The 23898-nt window shown below is 37.1% G+C and overlaps 1 protein-coding gene across 2 annotated transcripts in view; it reads left to right on the forward strand.

Annotated features, from left to right (window-relative positions):
• RBPJ (recombination signal binding protein for immunoglobulin kappa J region) overlaps positions 1-17371 on the forward strand; it is a 64597-nt gene extending 47226 nt beyond the window's left edge. Inside the window, exons 5-12 of one of the 2 annotated variants that reach the window (XM_050895503.1) lie at positions 704-878; positions 2402-2539; positions 2749-2861; positions 5119-5259; positions 10736-10891; positions 11602-11705; positions 12513-12572; positions 16989-17371. In XM_050895503.1, the coding sequence (XP_050751460.1) occupies positions 704-878; positions 2402-2539; positions 2749-2861; positions 5119-5259; positions 10736-10891; positions 11602-11705; positions 12513-12572; positions 16989-17121 (1020 nt within the window). In that variant the 3' untranslated portion in view covers positions 17122-17371. Of the gene's footprint in view, positions 1-703; positions 879-2401; positions 2540-2748; positions 2862-5118; positions 5260-10735; positions 10892-11601; positions 11706-12512; positions 16938-16988 lie in introns of those variants that run through there. The other variant, XM_050895502.1, reaches the window with a different exon arrangement.
• The last annotated feature ends 6527 nt before the right edge of the window (positions 17372-23898 follow it).

The following is a 23898-nucleotide window of genomic DNA, read 5'->3' on the forward strand; positions in this document are numbered from 1 at the left end:
TTTTACAGTAATATGAGTTGCTACAAGATTTTTTTTAAAGATATTTGTGATGACTTAAACAGTTGGAATAGAACTGGCAGCACGTGAGTGCTCATTTTAGCTGGTTGTTTTATTAAGCAGTATTTTATAGCTACCTAGTATTTCCAGTACAGACTGCTTAGAAATGCTTCCCATGTTGCTGAATAGGAAAAGAATAATAAAAGTTCTTTTTGAGAGTTTTTTTTTTTAAGCTCCTGTTGTCACCTACTGTAAACACTTAGCCGAAAGTAACTTTCTAGTGTTTCAAAACCCAAACACCTCCCATCCTTTCAAGAAAAGCTTGGGTCAACGCATTTTCTGCACAGACAGCCTCTTGTGCATGCTCAGTGTACTGCCTGTATAGCTCTACTCGAATATAATTTTTAGTAGTGCTCTTAACCACTCAGAGATGGCTTTGACACAGCTATAGTCTCTAATCATCTGTTTTCCAGTCCTGGTAAGGGTCTTTAGAAAGACGCTAAAGTACTGAAGTCGGGTGCTAAACTTCACAAAGCTGAACAGGGGTCATAAAAGATATCCATATGGAAAAGATGGAAAAAGCAGTTTCTGATCTGTTTTAGAAACTATTGCATCGGTTTTCCTGTTTTGTTCATAATTAAATATACATAGTTTCTTGAACTGGGTTGACTTGAAAGAAGAAACAACGGTATGTTTTCACCTACAGAATTATTGCACTGCCAAAACATTATACATATCAGACTCAGACAAGCGAAAGCACTTCATGTTATCGGTAAAAATGTTCTATGGCAATAGTGACGACATCGGTGTGTTCCTCAGTAAACGGATCAAAGTCATCTCCAAACCTTCTAAAAAGAAACAGTCACTGAAAAATGCAGACTGTAAGTATTTTACAGTTCTTTTCTTTATGTAGCAATTCATTTTGCCGCCTACTAATTTTTCTTATGTATTCTGAGGTCTGACTACAAAGTAAATAATGAAATTTTCAATTTCTGCTTTTTCTAATGTATTTCAGAACTGTACACGTCAGTGTATTTTGAAGTATTCCAATGTAGATAAGTTACACTGTTGAGTTTTACGCAGTCATAGTTAATTATTTAGTAAATATAAAAGATCCACCAAAAAAACTTCATTCTGAGGAGTGAATCTTTGTAGGCAAATGCATAAAGAATGCTCTACCTCACCTTTCTGAGCTGTTGGATCTTTTCAGCTGCCATGATCTGGTGCTTAAGATGTTTTGATCAGTATCAGAGAGCTTTCGGATTGTGATAAATGAGTAGCATCATGTTATCCAAACTGCACTTTGTCACATCACAGCCACCTTCTTACTGTCTCATGCCATTTTCTTGTTGTTTTTATTTTTAATATGTTTTGCGTGGTTCCTTTTAAGTAATTGGTTAAGAAATCTGTATGGTGATATTTCACCCAGATTTATTTGCTTATCATGTTTTTCAACTAAAGATATCTCTGGTGCTAATGTATAATTGGGAGCATTTTTGCTTTTCCTCCAGAGTTTTTGCCTGCGTACCACTGGAGCACCTCAAGAGATACCCTTTTTTTTGTTTGTTTGTTTTTCTCTCTCTCTTCACTAGTGCTTTAAAAGGCTCTTCCATCTGTGTTGGGCTGGAACCCATTCACCTATGGAATGTGGATCTCGGGGCCGCTAGCTTGCCACATGACTAAAGGCAATCTGTTGCTGTGCAGTTCACGCTCATGGGCTCAGAGTATGCACTGTTGACTTTGTATTCAGACAGATAGTTTTGATGGACAGTGAATATGAACCAAGCATTCTTCGATAGTAAATATGAACTAAGTAGAAGAAACATGCCCATTTTGATGGCAAAATGCTAGTTGCTCATTTTTTTTAGGGGAGCAGACTTAGCATTTCTCTCTCTTGAATGATAAGTAAGTTCAGATCTGAGAAAATTTCAAGATGCATGGTTACAATTTTACATAGTTATGTCTGTCTTCCTTTCAATTGATTGTGATTTGTAAGAATAATTTTTCTTTATACTTCAAATATACTTCAAATGATCACTGAATGCTGTCTAAGTACTTCACAAGGGCAAGCTAAAGCTTCTGCTCAAATAATCAGTTGTTGGAGAGCTATGAACAGAAGGAGTTTTCAGCTGGCACGCACTGGCCCATTTGGCTAAGTGGCAAAATTCTGTGAACTAGCATGCCTTTGGAGAACAGCCACTATCTATGGTATCCCACTTGTAATTTTGTGATTATTTTTGGTCTGTCGCAAATATAAATATTTTCTAAATTAACCAATAGTTGAGAATTATTTCTTGATTTCCAGTATTCATCAGTTTATTTTACTGTATTTGTGACTTTTGGTACTTTTTTATGTAATAATGAAGTAATTTTATAATCTCAAGTCTGTATGTGTTCCTTGCAGTATGTATTGCGTCAGGGACAAAAGTGGCACTATTTAATAGACTTCGATCCCAAACAGTTAGCACCAGATATTTGCACGTAGAAGGTGGTAATTTCCATGCCAGTTCACAACAGTGGGGAGCATTTTACATTCACCTCTGTAAGTAAAAATGAAGCAATATGTTTTTTCACCTCCCTCCCTCCATCCCCACAAAAAATGTCCTGCATTTTTTCCTCCATATTAATTGCCCATATGCAGATTTGTTTTGTTACTGACTGTATATTTGATGGAATAGTGTGATGTTAAATGTTCCTCATATCGAGGACAGTAGTGATTAAAAAACATGTGAAAATTCCTGTTTCATGCAGTGGATGATGATGAATCGGAAGGAGAAGAATTCACAGTGAGAGATGGCTACATTCATTATGGGCAGACTGTCAAACTTGTATGCTCAGTTACTGGCATGGCACTCCCAAGACTGGTACAGTTTAATTTCCTCAATGCTGTAATTAATTTGTAGATGGCTACTTAGTGTAATTGCATAGTTGGGTTTGCATTGTTTACAGTTTTTGGCTTTGCATGTTTCCTTTTGGTAATACATATTTTGCATGGAAAATGGTGTTCATTTTAATAAAAGCGTATTTTTATATCAGCAGATTAATTCTGTAAGCAAAGAACAGCTTGTAAAATAAGCATAGGGAATTTTTCAGAATTCAAACCTGCCAAAGTAGGTTAACCTGCAAGCTGTCCTTAAGAAAATGTCTATTTTAAAAGCGGTAATGTAGGTCCCAGTGTAGCAAAATACTTTAAATATTGATATTGAATCAATGAGTAAAGTCTTTGCAGTCAGTAGGACTACTCCATTGGTTGAGTTCAGCACAGCTTCAAAAATGCTCTACTGATTTGAATCTAAAAGCACTTCTGTGTACTTCTAAGGATGCATAATTATACCAATATCAGCTTGCAAAAGCATTTTGGACATTTATTAATACTGTCTGTTTTAAATATGGAACATTGGAAATGCCTTTGGAATAACTTTTTTTTAGAAAGAGACAATTTCAGCCGTTGTGTTTGTCACAGATACAAAATTGATTATAACCAGTTAATGTTTGTGAACCAAAAAAATTATTTTATTGCTGGATACACAGTAATGGTTTTTATAAATAAATTTAAGTATAATTACAGGGTTTTTTTCTCCTGTTCTGTGCACTTAATGCCAGCCTAAGTGGAATTTTATGTGACTGATAATAAACAATGCTTCATATGAGATCTTCTGTGAAACTGTGGTTTGCCAGCCCATTATGAATTTCATAGAAGGCTTTGCTAATTCCACTTTTAACTAGAAACAACGTTTAGAATGCGCCAATGTAAAACCAGCCTTCCCTGCAGGCAGGTTTTTGTTCCTCTTCCCAGACTTATTTTACTAGGACTGTAATGAGAAATTCTCTCCCAATATCAAACTTAGCTAAAAAAGAAGATAGCCTTCTCAGAGTAAATGGTATAAAATGATCATTTAAATAGATTTTTTTTTTTTTTTTTTTTTTTTTTTAAATCACATTATTTGGCAGAAAAATCCAGACCTGGTTACTACTGATCTGGTTCAGTGCACTTGAAATTCAGTAAGAGAATCTCACTTTATTTGTGGGCTTCATGTTAATTTTTTCTTATTGCCGAAAGGAGATGCCCTCATTTACGATTCCAGAAACCTTATTTGTAGGTAGAAGTAGATTAAAACAAATTAGGCTAAAGGTTCCTGTTTTGTTTGCTATTGGGAACATTTGTCATGCTGCCGTACAAGATTGATTGAAGGTGATGTGATTAAAAGGTAACTTGCAGACATTTTACAGGTTAATGTAAAGAACTTTGAAGAAACAAGTTAACCTTGAAACTTATATTGCTAATAATGCCATTTATTATCATTAGAAATCCCAGAGGACATGGTTGGCTTTCTGATTGTCGGCTTAGAAATCTTCAAGCACTTTGGCGGCTGCTACTGCTGATGTTGCATAAAATGAAGTATTAAACTTTTTTCTAGAAGTTGAGTTAAAATTCCAAGCTACAGATTTCCACTGTCTGTAAGGGAATAACTTTTTTAATTTTTAAAAATAAATTAGTAGAACAGCTCTGAATTAAGTCAGCAGATATTTTTTCACTGAACTGCCAGATGTAAGGAACAATTGTTCTTTGCAGTTATCTTTAATATTTAATGACCAACTATTGTTAAGATACGATGTGATTGTTGTTTGCAAAACTGTACTTAAGGACATCTCAATACCTCTAAAGTAAATCCTTATTTTCAACTGTTCTCGTTCAGCAACCAGTCTGCCACAGAATGTTGTTGATGCTATCAACGGTGGAAGCTTCTGTAGAAGTCTATTAATACTTGACCTACTGCTCTTTTGTACCAGGAAGTGGAACAAAAGTAGATTTTGCGGAAGCGTCAAGTTTTTTCCCTACTCAGATGGGGGAAGCTTCAAGTTTTTTCCTCCCCACAGATAAAATATATATGCATGCAGCACATTGAAGCTGTAGTACTGTGTGTCACTTCAATGTTGTGTTCTTGTTTCAAAATCATTGAGAATTATGAATCTATTGTTGGTATTAAAACAGGAGGCATGGAAATTAAAGAAAAAAAAAAAAGGACCTTTGACTTCCTTTACTAACAGTACCTATGTAATCTCCAATGTAGTGAAGTACAGAAATTGTCCTAAATATGTATGTACAATTTTCATTCACAGATAATTCGAAAAGTAGATAAACAAACAGCGTTATTGGATGCAGATGATCCAGTATCGCAGCTCCATAAATGTGCATTTTACCTTAAAGACACTGAGAGAATGTATTTGTGCCTTTCCCAGGAGAGAATAATCCAATTTCAAGTGAGTCGTTTAAAACTATTTCAATAGATGAGAAGCGTGGTTGCGAAGTTTTCCCAAATATTCCCAAAATATGTATGAATGCCAGTTTTGTAGTTGGTTTTGAATGCAAGTCTAGTATTTTGTTTTGAAAAGACAGAGGATGGAAAGCAACAAACTTTACCTGTCCCTTTCCAAATCTGTTTTTCTTTCCTCATAACCTTCTTCCATGTCTGTCTAGATGATGAATTCTATTTTCTCCAGTGGAAGAAATGGAAACACACCAGGAATTTGTGCATGCAGTCATGATACTGTGGCTTAACATGTTGACATATGCCAGTGGAGTTGCACCATTTACTTGTGTGTCCATTTCTAGATGACAGCAAATAGGAAGCGATGCAGTTTGTGATAGTCTTATTTCATGATGAATTTAGCAGAGTTGCACTGTCTTGCTCTTGGCTAAGAGCATAAACACAGACAGCTATGGCAATTGACCACAATAATTTGTAAAGCCACAAAAATTTGGTTTGTCTGTAAAGAATGTAGCTGTCTCAGTCTTCAAGTATTTGTTTCTCCAGCAGGTGGAGAAAAATATCCTTAGTAAGTTACTGTAACAGGAATGAAACCCTAGGGAGAGCTGTAAAAAAAATACCATAGTGTACAATTGTTCTGACAGCTTATACAGTATGCTAACAAATTGTGGTTTTAGTCTCGTGTATGTTAGCATGCTTTTAGCAGACTTTCAGCATGGTAATTCCCATCAGAGTAACAAGACTGTGACCAAGTTCAGGCCTACCTCAGGATTGCAATTTTCTTTAAACATCCAGGTCAGCTCAAATAGCAAAGGGTGTTGAGAGATAATGCTGTGCTCCAGGAAGATGGCCACACTCGGGAAAGTCTCAGGACTTCCTTAGGAGAACAGCTATAGCTTCTTGGGTAAGAAAGGTAGAGGTAGGAAAGGGGGAAGCTAACTTTTTAAAGATTGCCCTTAATTTAAGGGAAGGGACAAGAAGGATTGGTAAAGGCTCAGTTGACTTCTGTCCTGAATTGGGACAATGGAAAGAGAATATGAGAAGCTTTGTTCATATTTCAGGAAACTTATTCATGACTTGTGGCTCAGAAGGGACCAGATCTATTGGTTCTACCCACAGCACATAGCAGAGAGATATATATACTTTCTTGTAAAGGAGAATGGACCTTCGTCAAGAAGAAGAGAAAGCTATGAAACGGGAATTGGAATAACTCAGGATCAACCTTGCTATTTGATCTTTCTCAAAGTACTTTATGGGAAGGGCTGAATGAAGAAGCAACTCCTGCTTCTCTGACAGCTGCCTTACTTCAACGTGCTGGAATTGCCTGTGGGACTACCAGGACATCCTACCACTCTTCAGTTTCTGCAGCACTCATGGAGCCCAGTCTGATAAGAGCTCTGAACTTTCCACGTGGGTAGGGCTTAGATAAAAGGACAACCCACTATTCTGAATTCTTTTGGTGGAGTAGGTACCTGCTGCTTTACTTATTGAATAAAATCTGTTAAGTTGCACATTGGGCTGTTATCACTCTTTGGTAAGTGAAATCACTATGGAAGATAAACTCTTTCTACCAGTGGCAGGAGAGAAATCCCATTTTATCTGTTTTTTCCTTTGGACCAGAAGACCAAGACCAGAGAAACAGGCATGTGTAGCATCTTTCACCTGCCCGCTCTTAAGCATTTACTGTTGAATACAGTTCCTATAGTAGGGGTCTAGACAGACTGTGGTCGCTGTAGAAGAAGAAAAAACAAAAACCACAGAAACCCCCAAACTTTACTTTAGGGTGACAGGTCTCTTGTGGGTGAGTGGAAATAGCCCAATATAGAGACCTTAGAGGCTTAAAGCAGAGAGGCTATAAAAAGTCAGCAGGTCAGTGTGAACCTACAAAAACCTTGAAATTCAGTTGCTGAAGTACCAGCCAGATCTCTCTTTAAAGATGTCCATGTATTCTGGAGAATACAGAAAAAATGTAAATAATGCCTTACTGGATCAGAGCATAGTCCATATCTATGTCTAACAGCAGCTGTTAGACAGGAAATGGTGCTTACAGGAAGCAGGCAGACCTGGTCGCTTTGTGCAGTCCAAGGCAGTTGTACTTTGCCAGCATCCACACTTCTTGTATTAAGGGTTGTTAAAGGCTGCATCTCTGACTCTATCTTTTAGTATCATTTTGTAGATGTATAGTCCATCAGTTTGATTCCTTTTGAATGTGCTGATGCTCTCTTTTTCTGCAGTATTCTGTGGCAGAAAGTTCAAGAGGTTTCCTGTCCTCTGTATAGTAAACTTTTGCTGTATTTGTTTTGAATGATCTAATAGTTTCTGTGAGTGATTCCTAGTTCCAGTTTTGCAGGATTTAGTGAGCAACAGTTCTACATTCACCTTACCCATCAACATCTTAATTTCTTCTCTCCAAATTGGAGAGTCACAGTCCTTTCAATTTCTTCTCATAAGGTCAGCAGCTCCTTGGTGATTTTAGTTGCCCCTTCTGTACCTTCTCTTTTTTCACCGTGGCTTTCTTAGACAGGGAGACCAGAACTGCACACAATATTCCAGAATTAGGTGAACAAAGGATTTACACTGGCAAAATAATATCTGATACCTTGTTCTCAGTATTTTTTTCTGATGGTGTCCACTATTGTGTTGCCACTTGCAGCTGCCACTGCACAATGAGCTGGTGATTTCAGAAAACTGTCAGTGGTGACTCCAGGATCCTGAGTTGTAACTACCAGTTCCAAGTTCAGTATTTTATGGGCATCATTTACAGATTTTTTTTCTTTAGAAACCTCACTTTTATCTAAGTTGAAGCTCATTACCACTTTTTTGCCATCTGTGTTCATTTTGATGTCCTTCTGGACACAAATTCCTTGCAATTGTAACAGCATTTAACTACCTGAAAAACTTAGGATCATGCAGAAGTTTAAAGATTTGACTTTACTGGCGCACTGGTGAGGACATTGAATAAAACTGATTGCAACACCAGTCTCGGGGAGGGGCCTGCACTGTTGGCTTTTGTGCATTTTGAAAGGAGAATGACTGTTAAGTTCTACCTGTTGCTTTTTGGTTTCCTTTAATTAGCTTTCTATTTAAAAAACCCCAAACTTTTTCTAATCCATTATCATTTCACTTCTTTAATATCCTTTGATAGAGAGCTTTCTTGAGGTTTTTTTGGGGGCGGAGGGGTTAGTGTTGTTTGGTGGTTTGGGTTTTTTTAAATCCATATATACTATATTCCTTGGTTTCCTTTTGTCTGTGTCTTTGTTGTGCTTACCAGTTCTTGGGGAATTCTGTCCTTTATCCATTAATGTTATGTAATTCTTTGTTTCCCATCCTGTCTCCATGTGAAGCCAGTCAATACTCGAGGTATTAAGCATGGTGTTAAGGCATTTCAGTCTTCCAGTGCCACCTGTTGAGACAGTTTAGTTATAAAAGGAAAGGAAAGAGAGGGGGAAAAAGTGCCTGGAGATAAACTGCTGTATTTGGAAGTGACAAGGAGGAATGCTTCTCTAGAAGGGGAATCATCATCCTTCAAGGATTTCTGTGGCAGGAGTAATGTGTTCCTGAAATGATTCTTGACATAGCAGGATGTCCTGGTTTCGGCTGGGATAGAGTTAATTTTCTTCCTAGTAGCTGGTATAGTGTTATGTTTTGGATTTAGTATGAGAAGAATGTTGATAACACACTGATGTTTTTAGTATAAACACTACTTAGCAACAACTAAGTCAAGGATTTTTCAGTTTCTCATGCCCAGCCAGCAAGAAGGCTGGAGGGGCACAAGAAGTTGGGAGGGGACACAGCCAGGACAGCTGACCCAAACCAGCCAAAGGAATACTCCATACCATATGACATCATGCCCAGTATATAAACTGAGGGGAGTTGGCCGGGAGGGGCGGATCGCTGCTTGGGCACTAACTGGGCATCAGTCGGCGAGTGGTGAGCAATTGCATTGTGCATCACTTGTTTTGTACAGTGTAATTCTTTTAGTATTATTATTGTCATTTTATTATTATCATTATTATTATTTTCTTCCTTTCTGTCCTACTAAACTGTCTTTATCTCAACCCATGAGTTTTACTTTTTTTCTGATTCTCTCCCCCATCCCAGGGGTGTGGGGGGTGTGAGCGAGCGGCTGTGTGGTGCTTAGCTGCTGGCTGGGGTTAAACCACAACACAGGACTTTCAGAAAAAATTCTGTGGCATTTGCTTTCCACTTTGTAGCAGGGGTTTAGCAGATACGAAGAAGCCAGTCAAGGATCTTGTATAGGGTCATTCATTTTTTTCTATCCATGGTTTTATTTGCCGTGAGTTGAAGTACGTCAGTCCATGCCAACAGGAATTGTAGTCAACCTGTAGGAAAAATGTCATGCATCAAAATAGTATACAGCAGTTCCTCTTTTGAAGTTGGGCTAGTAATTTAGAAGGTCCATATGTTTCTAATAAAAATATCAGTTGGGTCTTGAGCTTGGAAAGATCTGTAGTTACTATCCTTGTTGCACACTTCCCTCAAGGTGTTTTCAGTGCTTTTTTACATGATCGTGTCAGAGTGAAGAGTCCACATGACAGTGCAGCTTTGATCTTAACTTCCTTTCATCTGAACTGGTAAATTCGTGCTAATTGAAGTTTATCTAACAGTTTTGAAGAGTGAAGATTATGGTTACATATCTAGATCTCCTTAAAGCTTAATGGAAGAAACCAGAATTTAGGTACTAAAATTAGAATTTTTGAGTCCCATTTTTTTCTGTGCCTGTGTTTAACCTATACACAATTTCCTTATTGGTTGCTAGATGATGGAATTGTTCAGACAAGCTTTTGTTGCCATAAAAAAGAGTTGTCAGTGTATTTTCTGTCTATGTATATATGTATGTATACTAATTTAGTAATGTTTAGTAATATTTAGAAGGAGGCAGTGAAGGTTTCTGACTAATTTGCAAGGTTATCATTTCAGCTTCTCTCCCATGTCTTTGCACAAACACTGAAATATAAGCTTGTGTTTTCCATCATTTTGTGGATGGTGAAGAACTCTCTAAAAAGAAAAAAAAAATCTTGGCCAGACGTAAATCATAACTAATGAAAAGTATTCCACTTCAGTCTGTAGCTGTTTCAGTCACTTTGCATTAATAAAACAAGATCTATTTTAAAGTAGCTACTTCTAGTTGCTGTAGTTTGTTGGTTAATGGCTGTTGAATAACGTTAAAACTTTGAAAGCTGAACTAAAATAAAACCCAATAATAAACAGAAGGTTGGAGAGGTGCCAGTATCATAGGTGAGAGTTACAGTGTTCTCACAAGTTTTAGTTTTCTACTAGTTTTACTGAAATGTATGTGACTGTTTCTCTAGGTCATTTTGTTAGAGGAAAAACATAAGGAAACATGTTTTTGAAATAATAGACATTACTGGATGAGTTGGTTTCTAGCTCTGTGACTTGGCAAACGAGTCTACAGGTCAGATTGAAAGCCTTTCTTTCTTTCTAAGGCCACTCCATGCCCAAAAGAACCAAATAAAGAAATGATTAATGATGGAGCTTCTTGGACAATCATTAGCACAGATAAAGCAGAATACACATTTTATGAGGGGATGGGACCGGTCCATGCTCCAGTGACACCTGTGCCTGTTGTAGAAAGTCTTCAAGTAAGTTTATGTTTTTTTAATAAACTCTTTTATGTGAGATTATTTTTGTCATACTGGTTTAACATTTATGGTACCTTTGTGGAATACTGTAGGAAAACATTCTTACTAGCTTTATAAATAGGAAAATTACTTTATGTTGCAATAATTTTTCTTACCTACATTTCAGAATACATAAGCCTATCCATCACAGGAATAATATTAATATTGTTCTATACATTAAGAATTTTATTTCTTAAAATACTATGGTAGTGATATCCTTAGGACTTCTACTTCTGTTTGATTATTTAGAAATTGATTTTGGCTCTTAAAACAGCCAGTTATAGATCAAAGAGAGCCAGACTGAAACCTTATTAAGAAAATCAGCATTCTGCTGTGGAAAAACTTGAAGCTCTCCTAACAGGTTCTCTGAAAGATTCTTTGTTCCTTATTTTCAAAGCCTTGTTGACGTGCATTCTAAGTGGCCGCTATAAAAACTTAGAAGTTCCTTCAGGATATCAAATTAATTGGCAGTATCTTTTAGATCTTTACGGTTCAGTTGTGTAGGTGTGTTCCTTTCAGTTTTATCCAGCTGATAGAAGCAGCACTGTTTACAGTTCTTGTATGCATGTGAAGAATTTTTTTCTGTTTTTTTCTGAGAGGAGGGTGTTTGTTTTTATTAATACATGGTTTTTTGTGGATTTTCTTCTTTTTTCTATTGGCTCCCTTTCCAGTTGAATGGTGGCGGGGATGTAGCAATGTTGGAACTTACAGGACAGAACTTCACTCCAAATTTACGTGTCTGGTTTGGGGATGTGGAAGCTGAAACCATGTACAGGTACAGTATTTCCTACTACTTCTGTGGTGATTACATTTTACTGGATGCTTTGAAGAGTATATACTCATGTGTATACACTCAAGTGTATACTTTCTGCTCTGCAGAAAGGGATCTGGGAGTGCTGGTTGACAGTAGGCTCAATATGAGTCAGCAGTGTGTCCTGGCAGCCAAGAGGGCAAACCACATCCAGCTGGTCAAAAGAGGTGATTATCCCACTGTATTTAGCATTGGTGCAGCCTCACCTTGAGTATTGTGTGCAGTTCTGGGCCCCACAACTTAAGAAGGATGTTAAGGTCCTTGAATGTGTCCAGAGGAGGGCAACAAAGCTGGTGAAAGGGCTGGAAGGCATGTCCTCTGAGGAGCGGCTAAGGACTCTGGGTTTGGCTAGTTTGGAGAAAAGGAGGCTGAGGGGCGACCTCCTTGCTCTCCACAGCTTCCTGAGGAGGGGAAGTGGAGAGGGAGGTGCTGAGCTCTTCTCCCTGGGATCCAGTGACAGGACACATGGGAATGGTTCAAAGCTGCACCAGAGAAGGTTTAGGCTGGACATTAGGAAGCATTTCTTTACCGAGAGGGTGGTCAAACACTGGAACAGGTTTCCTAGAGAGGTGGTTGATGCCCCAAGCCTGTCAGTGTTAGAGGCATTTGGACAATGCCCTTATAACATGCTTTAACTTTTGGTCAGCCCTGAAGTGGTCAGGCAGTTGAACTAGATGATCGTTGTAGGTCCCTTCCAACTGAACTATTCTGTTCTATTCTGTTCTTTAAGCTTAAGTTTTATTACACTCAGTTGACTCTCCTGTTTTTCAGATGCGCAGAGAGCATGCTATGTGTTGTTCCAGACATTTCTGCATTTCGAGAGGGTTGGAGGTGGGTCCGTCAGCCAGTCCAGGTTCCAGTAACTTTGGTCCGTAATGATGGCATAATTTACTCCACCAGCCTTACCTTTACATACACACCGGAACCAGGGCCACGACCACACTGCAGTGCTGCTGGAGCAATCCTTAGAGCCAACTCAAGCCTCATGGCTTCCAGTGAAACAAATACAAACAGCGAGGGAAGTTACACAAACGTCAGCACAAATCCAACCAATGTCACATCATCTACAGCAACAGTAGTTTCCTAACTACTGTTGTTTGCCTGGACTTTAACTGACTTTTAAGTGCTACATTCAAGAGAACTGAACAATTTTTGTGGTTTCATGGGAAAACACCTTTCCATTTTAGGTGATATTATTTGAACCTTGTTACCTGCAAGTGCTGATCTTAAATACAGAAGCCACAATAAAAAAACAAAAAAACAAAAAAACAAAAAAAACCCAACAAAAAAAAAAACAAACACCCAAAACATAAGAACTTTATTGAAAATCTATTTTTCAGCTGGTTTTTTTAATGGGCAAGAAACAAAAAATGTGGCTGGGATACATGTTGAGCAAACTAGAAAACATGAACACAACATAGTTTTTATGGACCAAGGAACTTGTATAAGCTTTAGTATAAAAGGTACATTTTCACCATACCTTTTTTGTATCACAACATATAGTACACTTTTGTTACCAAATAGTTTATATTTTTTTTTCCTCTGAGCTTTTGCTCTGAAGTATATTCAGGTTCCAAGCCTGACCATGCTTGTATAATCTAATTACCATACTCTTCCAGTTTTAAAAAAATATATATATTTTTGGTCTGTGGCTGGAACTGTTCCTTTTTTTAAACTGAAGTCTTGTGACTTTTTATGAACTGAAATTGTTTTTATTTCAGCAAGTAGAACCTTGTAAAGGCCAGCATATTTTTTTTAAGATTATATGAAGTCTGTGCAAAAGCTTTAAAAAATGCCTCTGCCTTGCCTGCAATACATGCAATGTATGTTAACTTTAGTGCTCTGTTTTCAGTCATTGTTAATAGTTATTTTTGTTTTCCTTTTTTAAATATGTATTTATAGTGATAATTCATGAGGTTCTAACATTACATGAGTTTTCTTAAAGTGGCATCTCAAGCAGTCATATTAATGATTGTTCATGTCACAGGCATACGTTGGTGTTTTTGAAGGGTTGTTACTGGGTTACTCCCCCTCTTCCTTGCTCAGTCATATTGCATCTGAAAATGTTTCAGGATCTGTTCAGGTTTTTCTAATCTTGTACATAATTTGTATTAAGTGTAAGTTAAATGTTTTATTTCGAAAGTGGAATGTTCCCAATAACTTCATTTGGCAGCATGTCTTCTGTCTTGTTGGCATGTAACTAAATACCATAAGAAGTATATGCTACAAATGGGATTGGTAGGTGATGCCCTTCATCACTTGAGAATCACAAGCAGCATGTTTTTCTTCATACTGTTCAGTAAATTAGGCCAGACTTTGGTGTAACACTTGTATTGAGAACGTGCTTTTCATTGTGAAGTGATCATACCATAATAACTAGAAGTAAATTTTATTACTTAGACATGGGCAAATAGAAAATCGTAAAAGCACTATGAAGATGTCAACTCCTCCCATCCTTATTTCCTGTGGGTTTCTCTTTCTCTGCCAACAGCTTGTGCAACATTCAGGTCTTCTCTCCATCATAAATTCAAGGCTCATTTGCACTTTGACTTTGTTGGTTGTTGCATTTGTTTTTCATTTTGACTCTGCCGTGTTTTGTTCCTCCTTGTAGACCTGCCTGCTTCATTTGTATTTGAAAGTATACCCCAGTAGTTCATTTGTAGTCACAGAACTAGGCATAGACTCATAGGACAAGTTCTGATAGTGTGATCTTCCTCTTTAAAAGCCAAAATACAAATTTTATGGTGTGTTCAGCCTTTTCTATACCCTGAAGCAAGTGTCACAACTGCTGTGTAAATCTGAACCTGTGGCTTCCTACAGTGCATTGCTTACAAGCTTATCTGTTGACCATTTTCGTAGGGTTTTTATTTCTGACTACTTATTCCAGTTTCAACTCCCATCACCATTTTAAAGGATTGTCTCTGCACCATGTTTGTGTACTCTGACGCTCCATTCTGCTTGTTTGCTTTAGTGCTCCGTTGCGTGTGTGAAAACAATGTGGTTAAAGGAAGAAATCGGTTATAAAGCATATTTAGCTAATAGTAAAATCAGTGCCACTGTCCTTCTACAATGTGCTTGTATTCTACCACCGGCCTTCATATCTGCTATTCTGTATTACAAAACTTATTCCCATGACAGTCGCAATGCTGGTTCTTAGCACTAGTGAATACTGCCTCACCTCATCTCCGTTTCAGTGACCAAGGGCAGAATTCATTGTGGCCTTATCTCTGTTTTAAACTGTTTACTGGCGTTTACTTGCGAATCTGTTTACCTTTGTATGGGCTATAAAATTTCGTTTTAATTGTGTTGTGGCAGGAATCATTTCACAGTGTTTTTGTTAGAAGCACATAAGTATCTTACAGTACGGCTTAATTCAAGAGCCACAGATTTTCGTCACTAATTAGACTGAGAATTAAAATAAGTGATATATATATATATATCAGATTTAGAGGGTATTCAAGAACAAACCACGATATACACAGAGTAGGCAAACCATAACAAGCCTTTTAAGCTTCAAAGACTATTTAAAGAACTTGACACGTGCTTTTATACTCATTATTTTAAAATTTTTACATATAAATGCAATACTTTTTATATTCAATTTCTTTACTTGCAGTAATTTTGCCCAATAGATATAATATTCCTTGACTTGTAAAGAACCTAATGACTTAGCCTAATTTCTGCTGTTCTACACACTACAGCCAAGTGGGTGAAAAAAAAGAGACTATTAAGTTCTGCTTACAAGACCATTTTAAACCTCATTTTTCCCTTGGGCTTGTGGCTCCATTGTTGCCAGTAGTTATTCTGTAGTCCAGAAATGGTCTTCCAGGTCCTTACTGTTGTTAAGATGTCCAGTTGTTCAGATATATTATCTTCCTGAACTTTTTCCTGTGGGGTGATATTGTTACATTTATTGGCCTTGTGAGCTGTTAATCAATTTTCAGGATATTAACAATATCTCAAGATTTTGATAAAACTACTTTTAGAATGTTTCAGTATGAAACTATTATAACTGTTCAAGTCTAGCTGTTAAGTCTGCTGTTAATTCTATATACATAGAAATTGAGTCTGTGTTCAGAATGTTGTTATAGTTCCAACTATAGAAAGAAAAAGCAAATTAAGTGCTCAAATTTAGCTATGCCTTTTCTTGTTTTCTTTTGTTTGGAACTGCATTTCAGAATTCAACACTAGCGTAGTCTTTAATAATCTGCTGCTCATGTTTTTCCTAATTATGTGCCCTGAGGGCATCCCACAACTGTGTTAATGTTGGTATTCTGTACTTCTTTTCATTGCACAGACTTGTAAGATCAGAATGGTTACCTGAAAAGACATGAACTCAAGACATAAATCAGTGAATTCCCCATATACAAAATATTAACGCCAAGTGAAACAGATTATCTATTGGAAGTAAGCTACCCACTTGTAGATTAAATGACTCCATAGAGGTGTCCATCTGGAAACTAAGATGCTCTTCAATTATTAACCATATTATTTACTTTCTTTCAAAAGCAGCTGTGTTTGAGTACTGAACAAATGTGTATACTTTCCTGTGCCAGACTTTTGACTTTGTTTTCAAGCACTGTACTGTGGGATTGAGTGGCAGCTTTGTTAGAAAAAGAAGTATATTAGGGTTTCTACTTAACCCTTTTAGGACTGAACAATTTCTTCCCTTTAGAAGCTGTAAAATAAATGAGCAGTTCTAACTTTGTAAACATTCTGTCTGCGTTCAGCACTGCATTTGCCCCATCTGGAGGTGCTATGCTAATGTCATGTTTTTTTAAATCCTGTAGCATGTGTATACATTCAGTCTTAAAAGGGTTATTTTTACAAACTGTGCACCTGTAAAGTTTCTTAGCAATAAGGTAGAAAAATGAGCAAGTTTTTACCATAATTTTGTAGAATTAATTGCTCAGTTCCATATTTCATCAAGAAAAACCCTGCAATATGGGCAGTTTTGAGGATTAAATAAAAGTGAAATGTAAACCACATAAAAGTGTTTTTGTCAAGTGTACTCTGTGTGTGTATGTGCATATACTATCGGGTTTCATTTTTTTTCTACAAGGCTAAAGATAAAATGCCATGTTACTGTTGATGTGACAAACATAATTGAACAACTGTGTGATGATATAAAAGTAGTTATGATTTGATCAGGTGTTGAAACTTGCCACGTTTTTGTGGATTTTTTCTGATGTTAACTAAGGAATGATTTTTTTTTTTTTTTTTTTTTTTTTTTTTGCGAATGAACAGTGAGGTCATCTATGGAACCAGAACAACACAAAAGAAGACCAACCCCAGGAGTGGAAAAGTCATCAGTAGTTGTGAGGCTATGCACACTGGACTCCACTTAAATGGGATATGGAATGTCCACCCAAAAATCTAAATCGGTTTCATTATTGCTTGTATTATTGCTGGAGTTAGATAAGAAACTGTTTTTTCCAATAATGTAAAAACAAAAACAAACCGGTTCACTTTTTTGTATTATTTATTAAATAAGAAAAACTGAACTGTGTTTAATTGTTTAACTTTAGCAACTTTATTATTGCAGCTAGTATACCTGACTTATGTTCATCCTTTTCTTAGTTGCAGACTGTCTGATATTTCTTTCAGTTGGTTAATAATTAGAACTAGAAATCTAGCAAGCTAGCTTATTTCTTGCTTTGACAAAATACTGTAGTAGGGCCATAAGGAACAAGTAGAAATTATGCGCTCTTTTAGTTTGCAAGCACAAGTGACACAGTCACTTGAAAAAAGTTTCCAAGATGGGAAGTGGACACAGCAGAGAGAGAATTTGGAATGGCAGAAACCTACCAGTACTAGTTTTGTATTAAACTAATACAAGAACTACTGGTTTATCCATAAGACTCTAAAGGGGCCAGAAGTGGTTGTTAAGAAGGTATGGCAAGAGCAAGAGAGAGAGATTTCATTGGAAAAAACAGATCATTTGACTATAAGGAAGCATTACAGATTTTTATTGAAACATCTGCAAAGGTGAATGCCATTGTTACTAAGACACATAAAATAGCCAGAAACTCTGGTAGAGCTTCTGCTGTTTGAAACAGGGACAGTATGGGCGGATTACATTTCAAAATTATTTTAAAGACTCCTGCAGTCTGTTTCTGGAATGATAAATTGATTCTTCTGGAACAGAAAAGAAATTAGATGTGAGGTTTTGGCAGAGAGAACGGTCACTTGGTAAACTTTAGTGTTGGTATAGTTGGAAGAAACTGCGTGGGGTGGTGTTGGTCTTAGATGAACAACTACAGCTATAAAAAAATCTCTTCATCTAAACTTTGGCAATTAGCTATCTAGATAGTCTCAATAATAAATCCTGTTAAAATCCAGAGTAGAGGATTAAAAGGCAAATGGTGTGAAATTATTTGGCTAGAGAGAAGGATTCATTTGGAGGATTACGTGCAATATATGCCATTTCAGAACATTCAGAATTACAGAACTGGGACAGGTAGTTTACCTTTCACAGTGCCCTATTTAGATTGGAGCTGCATGTTTCTGAGAAGGATAGAAAAAAAACTGTATGCGTTCAATTAATGTGTCTGTAAAGGATATCTATTTCTGATATCCAGTAGCACATGCTTAGTGTGAGGCCGAAAGCATGAAGAGTTACAGCCCATATTATTTATGTGGAAATACTTTTGTATTGAATATGGACATTAATTATGTATGCTAAAGAGAAATAAGTTGAGGAAGTCTTGATTCTCTGTGGAAGCAAACTTGCAAGCTAACTGCTGTCTGAAAAAGATCTGATAAAGCCTTTGAATTTGACATCTTTCAGGTTCTGCATCTCCTTCAAGTATGGAAAAGGATGGTTAAAAGTTTGCTGCGCCTATTGCCTTTGTATTCTAGCTCAGTTCCCTTACTTTTCATGCGTACTTTTCCAGATCCTTAATTAGTTTGCAGTTTTTCTCAGAATGTGTAAATTTTGCTGCATAATTTAGGAGAGAGGAGTCAATGTTAAGTAAGTTGAACTATAACTTTTGAGACTAACGTGCTGTCATCTCTCTGCGCTGTTTCTACTGTTGTGCTGTGGGGTGGGGGAGAAAGAAATGAAAGTCGGTTGGTTTTTAAGCTGTTTGTAGGTACGTTGAATGGAAGTTTCTACAGACCTGGCCTTAATGGTCTGTAGGTCTTTATCTGAAGATGACACATGTAATTTGGAACCATATAAAGATGCCTGTGAATCTTTATCTGAATTTAGAAAGTCTTTGCTCATTATTCATCTTTTAATTATATTTGCTGTCATGTTGCCCCCTCATCTATGTTCATGAAAACCTTAAATCTTCTCTGCTTTTAACTAAAATACCTTTATTCTATTTGCTGATTTCTTCACTGTCCGTTTCCACCTCTGTGAATCCCCACAGATGTGCTTCACAGGCAAGATGGGACCTTGTGCCACTCGAGCTACTTCTGTGCCCTACCTCCATCTCTTGCTTTCTACTTTAGCTTCTCCTGAGTGACTTGACTTTGAGGCCTTTGACATACAAATAAATAATAGCAACTGCATTCATTTGTTCGTTGCTATACCAGTACATTAAGACATTTATAATACATTGCTATCCATTGGCCATCCTTTACAGAAGGAAGGATTTCGTTACAGAAACCACAGCCTTGCAGACCATATCATCAGAATCTTTTTAAGAACTACATAGTTCTGCTTGAAGAATAACTTTGACAATTGTATAAAAGATAGAAGCACAGATCTATACATACTATGTTTTCTGTCTTGAAATTGTCTGTTCTAGTAGCCAACTAGTCACAAACGTACAATTAGTTCTTAAAATCTCTGAGTGAGTTTAATTCTGGTTTGAGCCCAGTGACTTTCTTTTTTTGAGTGAGACAGTTTGTTCTAGTGTTTCTTCTTCATTTTGATAATTCTGATAGCTCTAAACAGATTATGTACAATTCTAATCCAGCCATGGTATCTGTGCTGCAAAATGGGATGTGATCCTGAGATCCCCACTGGTGTGTTCATTACACATGGCAAACGTGACAGCAGTGACTTCAAACTTGGGGTTTTGGTCTCTTTCCAAGACAGCTTTGCATAATACTTCTGTATGTGCATGTGATTGCAGAGTTTAGTTCAGTGTGAAATCTAAATATTTCTTTACCTGCATAAACATGTCTCATGCATCACCATATAGATCTACACACACACACAAGAAAAACCCCAAAGACACAAGTGGTTGGTTTGTATCTTGTTAGCTTCTATTGTTCCCTTTCATCCCCAGTAATCTATTACTATAATGTCTTAAATTATGTCTTTTTCCTATTCTTGTACTTTTTTCTGTTTGTTCTCAATTAGGTGTGCTTCAAATTCCATTTCAGTTCTCTCACTGCCAACAATCTTACTTTGTGGAAACTGGGAAAGGGCAGATAGAGGATTCATGGTGATTGAATTTACTGCCTTAAAAATCATAATTGGGAATTCCCCAGAAACGTGAGAGAGGGATTCAGCAACGTTATTAGATTTTAACATGAAAGAAATCATTAGGTTAGGAAATGGTATATCTGATTTTTTTAATGTACTCATATCTTGGTCTTAACAAAAGGTGTTTCTATGCTTTGCCTTTGAAAGCAAGAATTTTAATTCTGCGGAATTCTTTGTTTGCAAGATTGAGAAAACAAGCACCTCAACATACAGACAAGGCAACTGCAGATTTGCCTCTTGATGTCAATGCAGTTTCTAACACAGCATCTACTTTCTTCTTTTGAGGGAAGAAAGTAAGCGGTCCCATTGTTCCTTTATCCTACTCAGATTTTATAGGTGTTGCAGCCTTATTTGTATAGCAGTCATTTCGAGCATTGTGATTAAGTATAGTTGCTAAGGTGGCACAGTCTGGCAATCTGCAGTAATACAAAGCGGAATGCCATATGAAACCATTAAAAAAAAAAAAGTTAAATCTTGTATTGACAAAGTAGGCAACTAACACAAAATTCTTGATGAAGTAGGAGTTTGGTTTATTTTTTTTCCAAATGAAGTGTCTTGTGGCAGTGCTGTGCAGATTACTGATCAGTTATTACAAATTTCAGGATAGAGTTCCAAGCAAATTAAATTCTTTCTGAAGGGCCTGATGTGGATTAACCTTTGTGTGGGCATGTGTATCTGTTCTGACAGTCCTTCTGCCGCTCCATACTGCTTTTTACAGCATGGGAGGGTTTAAGGAGCCATCTGGGTTTTGCACTCCACTTGATGTGATGACCTAAGTTGTGAGACTGATGTTTATGTCATCTTCCCAGTTTTACACATTCAGAAAGTTTTGGACTTCTGAATCAATTTTTGGTAAACAGTTTTACCTTGGAGATTTAATAGACATACAAATCAAACAATGGTGGGAAAAAATGGTTTATTTAATTCACAAGTAATGTTGATAAGAAAAATTCTTTTCCTTATTTTGGGAGGATAAATGCAATCGGTGAGTGTTTAAGCTTTCAAATACATCTGCACTTTCTACCAAGTGGTTCATTTTTCAAGTTAATAATTTTATGCTATTCATTCAAAGAAAAAATGTAATGGGATTTTTATTGTTTTGTATTTCTACCTTCACATACCTTGACTCTTGAGCTGTCATGAGCGAAGTGTGTTTCATCCTAAAACTGATGATCTAGGTGTCTTTATATCCTGGACTTCTTCGAAATTCAGAGCTTGAAATGATAAATTTTGATAAAATTCTACTTTTGCACAACTTTTTACTGTCAGCTTACAGGTAAACTTATAGAAAATAGGTATCAGCTACCAATATGAATGTGGTAAATTAGAAAACAAAAAAATCCATCTCCTCTCACTGGACATTAGGATGGTGAAACAATAAACTAGGCTTACTACCTGCAGGGGATTATCTTCACAGCAAGAAGAAAATTTAAATATGTCATGCAGTCATAGCTTTTAAAAATTATATGTGAATCTCTGTTTGCAGCTTGTTCCTCCAGCTCCCTTGAGGAATACAGTTATGAAATATGGGTAGAGTTTTGCCATTCATCTGCAGGGATCTGAGAAAAGTTTATTAACCAGTTTCACATTATGTTACAATCTAACTTCTCTTTCTCGCACCTGTACTTTCATCCTGTTGTAACAAGTAAATTCTTTGCAGCTGGTCATAGTAGAGTGAACCCTAACAATATTGATGTTTATCTTGTTTTTCAGTTAATTCAGTATTTATGTGCCTATGAAAATGTTCCTTTCTTTTAAAAATGATGTTTAAATGCTAGTCAGCTTGTGAAGTGTTCTCTGCAAAAGCACTATGGCGTGTTCAATGCAAATGGAACTGTTTTCGTTATTCTGATGCAGGAAAGTCACAGTCCCAATACAGTAATATCCTGATGCAAAGGACATTTGTCCAGGCCCCAGGTGGGGGTGGAAAAAATGAGTTTAGACCTTAAGTTAAACGTAAGTACTGCCAAATTATTACGTAAGAGGGAAGGAGAGAGGTAACAGCAAAGGTGAATGCTAGTTTTTAAGCCAGACTGCTGGAAATTTCAGGGCTGATGGGAGTTAGGAATCATGTAATGGATGCAGTCATTCAAGTTGGAGTGTTATTTGCCATATAGGCCAAGAGGATATGCTGTTGGTTAGGGCTTTTTTCCACTGGCTAACAGTGATGTTGGCTCAGAAGGAGGAATGATCACACAACTGTCGAGTACCAGTTAAGGTGTCGCCTTGATGGCCAGAACTTACGAATCATTTTATTCTAAAACCTAACAATGTAAAATGGGAAAAATCAAATAACAGATAGATGATAATAACAATTCAATAAGCTGCTGGACTGTAGCAGAACTGAGTTACAATCTGTTGTTCTCTAGCAATTCATTCATTGTCATTGGTAAACAGTCAAGAGCTCAGGTATAAAATACCAAATCATATACAAGGTATCTACTAGGAAAACTCAGGCATGTGTGCTATCCAAGTTGAAATCATCTTGAATTTACCTAATCTTAACCAATTCGATGTATTTTACAGGGCCACATAAAGCAAATTTAAAAGAAAAAGTCATCTGGTCAAGATACTTGCTTTGGATGCAAAATTGGGACATGAGTAGCTCTCTTGCATCCCACTGAGGTACAGTAATCGTTTCTCTAGGGATTTATAATCTGTTTTCCCTGTTTTTCCAATTAAGAATAGTTTATAGGCATTGATAAAACCCCAGACCAGAGAGGCTGTAAAATCTGTCTTCCAGGTAACTGTTTAGTGGGTCTATTTCACCTGGAATGGAGCAAACTGAGGTTTAAATCCTTTTTCTGAAGCAGGAACAGGAAGAACTAAAATCTGATTCTCTCTCATCTTAAATCAGAAATTCTGTCTTGGACTAGAGAAGCTTTCTCCCTGCCAAAAAGGGTTCACTCTGACTGGCTCATCTCCATCAAAAAGTTGTGGATTAGATAGTTTAATAGGAAAGCTCCTGACAAGCTCTCACTTCACCTAACTTCCCAGTTGAAGTTGAACAGTAAAGTTCTTCAAGGAGTGAATTATATCCCTGAGATGGAGAAATACAAATGATTTGATGTGCACAAATGAAAAGCGAAGTCATGTTAACTGAGGATGCGAAAGAACCATCGCCTTCGGTACTTTCAGGTCCTTCATAAGGATCTGGGCACAGCAGACCATACACAAAAATGCAAGGGATAAGAATGGATTTGTGTATAAGGGAAACTGGGGGCTACTGGACTTCAAATTGTAGCTGCTGCCCAGAAGGCCCCCACTGGCTGTTGTTTGATGAGGAACATGCCAATAATGTGCTGGGTTTCTACTTGCTAAACCATCTAAATAAGTCAGCCTAGTAATCAGCTGAGGTTTCGAATGGAGAGATGCAGGAGTCTCAGCTTAGAAGCAGAGCTAAAATTTCAATTCATTAGGAAGGTGAAAGAAGAATTGTTTTCTTGTAAATGATACAAACCCTCCAGCACCTTACTACAACACTAAAACTATCTGCTTCTATCTGCTCTAAATAACCTGGGGAAAAAAAAAAAAGCCTGCACTTCAACTGGCCCGATGGAGGCTCTCGGCTTCAGTGGCCTCCCAAGCCCCAGCCCCACACCACCCTCCATAAATGGGTGTTTGGGGTCAGAATTAAAAGTCCCACTGGACACACCTGAGTAGGATTCTGGGCTGATGTATTTAAGACCAGTGGGAACAAACACTTGAAAATAA

This window comes from Gymnogyps californianus, chromosome 4 (assembly GCF_018139145.2).
Source record: "Gymnogyps californianus isolate 813 chromosome 4, ASM1813914v2, whole genome shotgun sequence".
Lineage (NCBI taxonomy): Eukaryota > Metazoa > Chordata > Aves > Accipitriformes > Cathartidae > Gymnogyps > Gymnogyps californianus.